Source organism: Verticillium alfalfae, genomic scaffold (genome assembly GCF_000150825.1).
Source record: "Verticillium alfalfae VaMs.102 supercont1.1 genomic scaffold, whole genome shotgun sequence".
Taxonomy (NCBI): domain Eukaryota; kingdom Fungi; phylum Ascomycota; class Sordariomycetes; order Glomerellales; family Plectosphaerellaceae; genus Verticillium; species Verticillium alfalfae.
Window position 1 is genome coordinate 1739024 of NW_003315038.1, and position 5190 is coordinate 1744213.

The 5190-nt window shown below is 60.1% G+C and overlaps 2 protein-coding genes across 2 annotated transcripts in view; both read right to left on the reverse strand.

Annotated features, from left to right (window-relative positions):
* Positions 1–2026, reverse strand: part of VDBG_00528 (glutamate-cysteine ligase) — a gene marked incomplete at both ends in the record, with an annotated part of 2718 nt that extends 692 nt beyond the window's left edge. The window contains 3 exons of the mRNA XM_003008800.1: positions 3–1418; positions 1520–1852; positions 1907–2026. Coding sequence (XP_003008846.1) covers positions 3–1418; positions 1520–1852; positions 1907–2026 — 1869 coding nt within the window. The remainder of the gene's footprint in view (positions 1–2; positions 1419–1519; positions 1853–1906) is intronic.
* Positions 2027–3284: 1258 nt separating this feature from the next.
* VDBG_00529 (hydrolase) lies at positions 3285–4217 on the reverse strand (the record flags this gene model as incomplete). Its single annotated transcript, XM_003008801.1, has 1 exon — positions 3285–4217. One exon carries the CDS (start codon positions 4215–4217, stop codon positions 3285–3287), a length of 933 nt encoding a protein of 310 aa, XP_003008847.1.
* Positions 4218–5190: the final 973 nt, after the last annotated feature.

The window sequence follows — 5190 nt, forward strand, 5'->3', positions numbered from 1 at the left end:
ACGCTGGCTGATGAGGCGAAGGTAGGTATCAAGCTGAAGCGAATCTGGACGTCGACGTTGACGCTGTCGAGATAGCTCTCGACGATGGGAATGAGTCCGGGGAAACCATCATCATGACAGCCATTGATGATTTCGTCGACCGTCATTTCCGTGTACTCATCCTCGACGGCACCCACCGGCGTGGCAGGCCGGCTCGGCGCTCGACTTGGAGCACGTGATCCCGGACGCGAACCGGGTCGAGAGGACGCTTCACCTTCGCCATTCAGACCGCGGGCGCGACGCGCGGGAAACGGGTTGCGACGGAAGCAGAACCGCTCCTTGAGAACAGCGTCGACGGCGTGGGCGCGTTCCATATTCTCATCCACCCGGGTAATGGGTATGTAGAAGTTGAGGTCAAAGGATAGTATGGCGCGGGTTACCAGCACCATGAAGACGGAAAAAGCTGCGTTCTCAAAGTCAGTCACCTGGATCTCCATGGGCCGGAACTCGACACGCCAGCCGATACTGTTGTCGGCGGGTGGCGGTTTGAAACGCATGTGCTGCCAATTCGTGGATTGCAGGTTCTCAAAGTGATCCGTCTTGTTAAGATCAAGCTCTTCGAGGTCCTCTTGGAAGATGACGATGGGGTCGCGTATGAACAGGTGTGCAAAGTGGGTGGCGAGAAGGTCGTCCATGCCGCCTTCGAGGAGCTGGGCCTTGATGTCCTCGTCAACAACGAGGTTCGGGTCCATGTATTCGGGACGCAAGCGGGGGTCTGTAGATATGTAGGTCGAGTTCGAGGCGAAGCGAGACTTGGTGATGCGCCAGCGGTCATTTTCCAAAGGCCTCTCACCGAGCTCCTCAGGCGTGCGGTCGTCAACGGCACGACTGATCTGGTTCCAGCGAACGTCGGTGGCGGCAAGGAAGCCCTTGTAGATGGGGGTAGCAGCAGTGAGCGCAAGCATGATGGGACCGAGCGGGCTTAGCTGATCATACATCTTGCGACCCTCGGTAATGTTCTTGGCCTGAAAGGTGATCTGGAGACAGCAGCTGCCCATGCCGAAGGCCATGGCGTCCATGTGGATGAAGTCGTCGGGGGCCGCACCACCGGTACGTACGTCCTCGTCCTCAGGCCAGAGATGGAGATCTCGGTTTACAGTCGGGTCTTTCCAGGGAATGGGAGTATCGCGATCGTGGAAGACCGGGACGTTGACCTGGACCTTCCTTCCGCGCCGCCAGCGAATGTTGGCGGCGAGCGTAGGGAAGCGTATGTGTGGGTTGGCGATCTCGTCAGGAACAAACTGGGAGCGCAAGCGGGGGCCGGACGGGGGGTAATGGGGTGCTGTGAAGTCACCGGGGCACCCAATACGGGGAAAGGTGGTCAGGGTGATTGGGTACTCGTCGGGACGCATGTGGTCCTTGGCAATGCGGCGACGGAGCTTCATGTCGGGTGGACGCCGAGGAGCTCGCGAAAGTCTATGCCCCAGGGCTTGCCGGGGGTGGCCTCGAGCATGAAGCGGCCAAACTCGGGGTGGAAGACGGGCAGGGTAGGCTTTGCGCTGCCAGCGGCGGAAGCGCCGTTTGAGGCTCCGGGGTCGTTCGAGGCGACGCGACGGCGCTTGGCGGCGGGCTCGTCGCCGTTGGCGGCCGCCGCATCAGCGCCATGATCATCCTGAAGTTCAGGCACGCCGCCGCCGCCTTCGGCGAGCTCGGGGCTCGCGGCGAGGGCGGTCAGAATCTCGGCCTGCCGCAGGGACAGACGGACTTTGGGGTCGTCCTGGGTGTAGGTCACGACGAGGTACTCGACCTCGTCGCCCCAGAGCATGGCATCGCGCTCTTTACCCTTGGCTTTGTTCCAGATTTCGAGAAGTTGCTGGGATGGTCAACATGTGTAACAAGATGAAGGGTGGCTGAAGGAATAGCAGACCTTGATGCCCCACTCGCGGACCTGCTGGGCGTTCTTCTTCGCGTCAGGCCAGTCGAGGGCCGTGCCAAGAGCGCTGGGCGTGTGAGTTGGGATAGAGGGCTGGGAGAGGGGAGGGGTCATATTTCTCACAGGAGGCCCATGATGGAGAGGAATTGGAGTGAGAACTGCGTGAGGTGTTTGCCAAGGAGGTGGCTTTAAGGCGAGACGGCGCCGTGAGCAGGAGGATGAACGGGAGTGCCGATCAAAGCCGAGGTGGGCGACTGAATCCAGCAGTTATCGGAGCCGCAGCAGCGGGCGAATGACGGACGATACAGACCGAACGACGGCCGGGTTGTGGTGGGAGCTGAGCGACGAAGCAGAGCCGTCTACCTTCTGGTGTAACTCGTTGAGGGAGCGCGAACCGGGTGCCAGCTCGGATATGTTTCGACGCCGAAACAAGGAAGGGTGGGTGTGGTGAGGTTGGAGCAAGGACGTGACGGTGGATGGCGCAATCGATGAAAATGGGCGGGTTTGTTACCCCTCCTGCGGCTCAGATTCGACGGCGGTTCATCATTGACAGGCGCGTGGGGGGGAGGATGGTGGCGGCGATCAATGACACGAGCAGGTCTCTGCACTGGTTGCACGACGATGGTCTCGTGGGGGAAAGTTGCCAGGCAAAAGGTTGATGGAGAGCGTTGTTTGTCTGGGTTGCGGAGATGGGATTGAAGATTTCTGCTTCCGGCCGTGGGCCCAGTGGCTCAATGATGACTTGGTAGCCTTGAGTTACTTTCAGGGTAAGGCAAAGCCAGTCAGGTAGGTTCCCGCAGAGAGAAAGAGCTACGAACGTGGGGTGAGCAGCAAGCGGCAGGTGGGGTCAGAGAAAAGGCGTCGAAGAGATGGGGGTTTTCCGCTGCTCTCCCTCTCTCTCTCTCTCTCTCTGCTTAGCAATCACGGCACGGCAATCGGCTGATGAAGAACAGGACGCCCGATCAGTAAGCAACTGTGCGCCCTTGGCTGGACCCGTTTTGCTGTCTGCCGAGACTTGGGCCGATGCGGTTCTGCTTGACAGCATGAGCGAGAAGGCAGGCTGTTCAGCAACATTGGTCTACTGCGAGTAGTGCTTTGGGTCGGGATACATCACCAGGCGCAAGGAAACAAGGCAAAGGCAGGACGAAACAAAGACGAGGGAAAGGCAAGGCGAAGCAAAACCACAATCGAAGAAGCGGGGCCCGGGCCCATCCGAGAGAAGCCGGATCCGGAGCAGAGTCACCGGATGCCGCCGCCACCGTCATGACTGTCGGATGCATATTCAACCACTGTGACGGACTGCAGGAAGCGATGATGTGGAAACGAAATGATGAATTCACGACGGGGGCCGCGCGATACGCTGTCTTCCAGCTTACGATCCCGGCTGCCCTGGCTCTTCGTACTTGACGTCGCCCTTGCTCACGTCGGGGTACACATCGAACCGCCTCTGTGTTGTCAAGGGAATGTTCTTCCGCACCTCCTCAATCTTGGCGCCGTCAAGCTCCCACACGACCGTCGACTCCTTCTCGTCCGTCTCGGCCACGACCTGGGCCAGCGGGTCGACGATCATGCTGTGACCCCACGCCTGGTATGGCCCGTCCGGGTCCCGCGCGGGGCTGCACATGGCGACGTAGATCTGGTTGTCGAGCGCCCGGCCCTGCGCCAGCAGCTTCCAGTGCATCGGCCCCGTCGTCAGGTTAAAGGCACCCGGGTACACGAGAGCGAAGCACCCCCGGCGCGCCGCGACGGTCGCCATCTCGGGGAACCGCACGTCGTAGCAGATGGCCACGGCCACCTTGCCGTACTCGGGCAGGTCGACAATTGTCACCTTGTTGCCGGGACTCAGCACGTCCGACTCGCGGAACGTGATCTTGCCGGGAATGTCAATGTCGAAGAGGTGCGTCTTGCGATGCGTCGCCAGCAGCCCTCCGTCGGGGCCAAACGTCAGACTCGTGTTGTAGTACCGCTTGACGACGCCGTCGGGCCCCTGTTCCTCGACGAGCTCTGGGATCGAACCGCCGATGAGGTAGGTCTTTGTCTCGGCGGCCATGGCGGCGAGCGCATGAAACGAGGGCGACTGCTCCTTCGGCGGCGGCGACGGCAGCAGCGCCTCGGCATAGCGCGGGAAAAAGTCGCAGCCGTAGAGCGAGTTGAAGCACTCGGGAAGCACGATGATCTTGGCGCCATCGGCGGCGGCGGCCCGCACGCGCGAGGCGGCGAGGTCGAGGTTCGCCTGCTTGTCAGCGCCCGCGGCGATTTGCACGCACGCCAGCTTGACGGGCTTCTTGAGGATCGACGAGGCCATTTTTGATCTATTGGTGGTGCTGCTGCTAAGCCTGGTGCTGAGGAGGCTGCCTAGTCGCGGCGTGCTGAGGAAGTTTTGGGCCGGATTTTGATACGATCTTGTCAATGCTGTCAACGTTCGGAGGGCCGTTCTCATGATGTTTTTCTTTGGTATACTATGGGAAATGGAACTAGTGTATGGCGTGGAGGAAGGGTACGTGAGGCGTGATATATCAGGTGGTGAGAGCGACAGTGACGAGTTGGAGTAGTGACTGTGTGTGGTGGAGGGGGTTCCGACGCTGGCCGACGTCGGCAGGGAGGGTGCACCGGTGGGGTTGCGCCTTGTAAGACTCCAACTTGGGGTTCCTTGGGGGGTCTGTGGCCGTTGTACTCCAACGGGCCTGTCCCGTGTATTTTGGAGGTGACGCCTTTCTTGTCATCTGGCATCGGTCACGGTCCGAGATGGCATTGATCCGGTTTTGCTGCGAAACGTCTCTAAGTCAAGCCGGACCTCGCTGGGCTGGATCAAGATACTGGACATTTCTCGGTAGTCAATGCCGACTTGGTGTAGTCCGACCCGCGTGTGAGATTGCTGACTCGGGAAAACTAGCTGATGGATGCATCGACAGAGGCACAGACAGCTCGGACACATCCACTCTGGCTCGGCCTTCACATGTCTGGGAGATCAACACGTGACCGTATAGAGCACGTGACTTGACGCGGCGGATGCGGGGATCCCGCAAAATGGTGGCCTGTGGTCCGTGCATTGCCACTTCTTTGCCTCCTCGTGCTCACGGCCGCGTCCAATGGGGAGCCGCGAGCCCGTGCTGATGGGGGACCGAGGTTCACATGCGACAGGAATCGTCACCACCTGTTGTTGCATTCGACTCCGGCCGCCGTATCAACCCTCAATATAACATCTGTCCTCCGCATTTCCCCAGACTCGGCTTGCTTCCTTTTTTATTCTGCTCTGCTTGACTCCCTATCGACTCCTA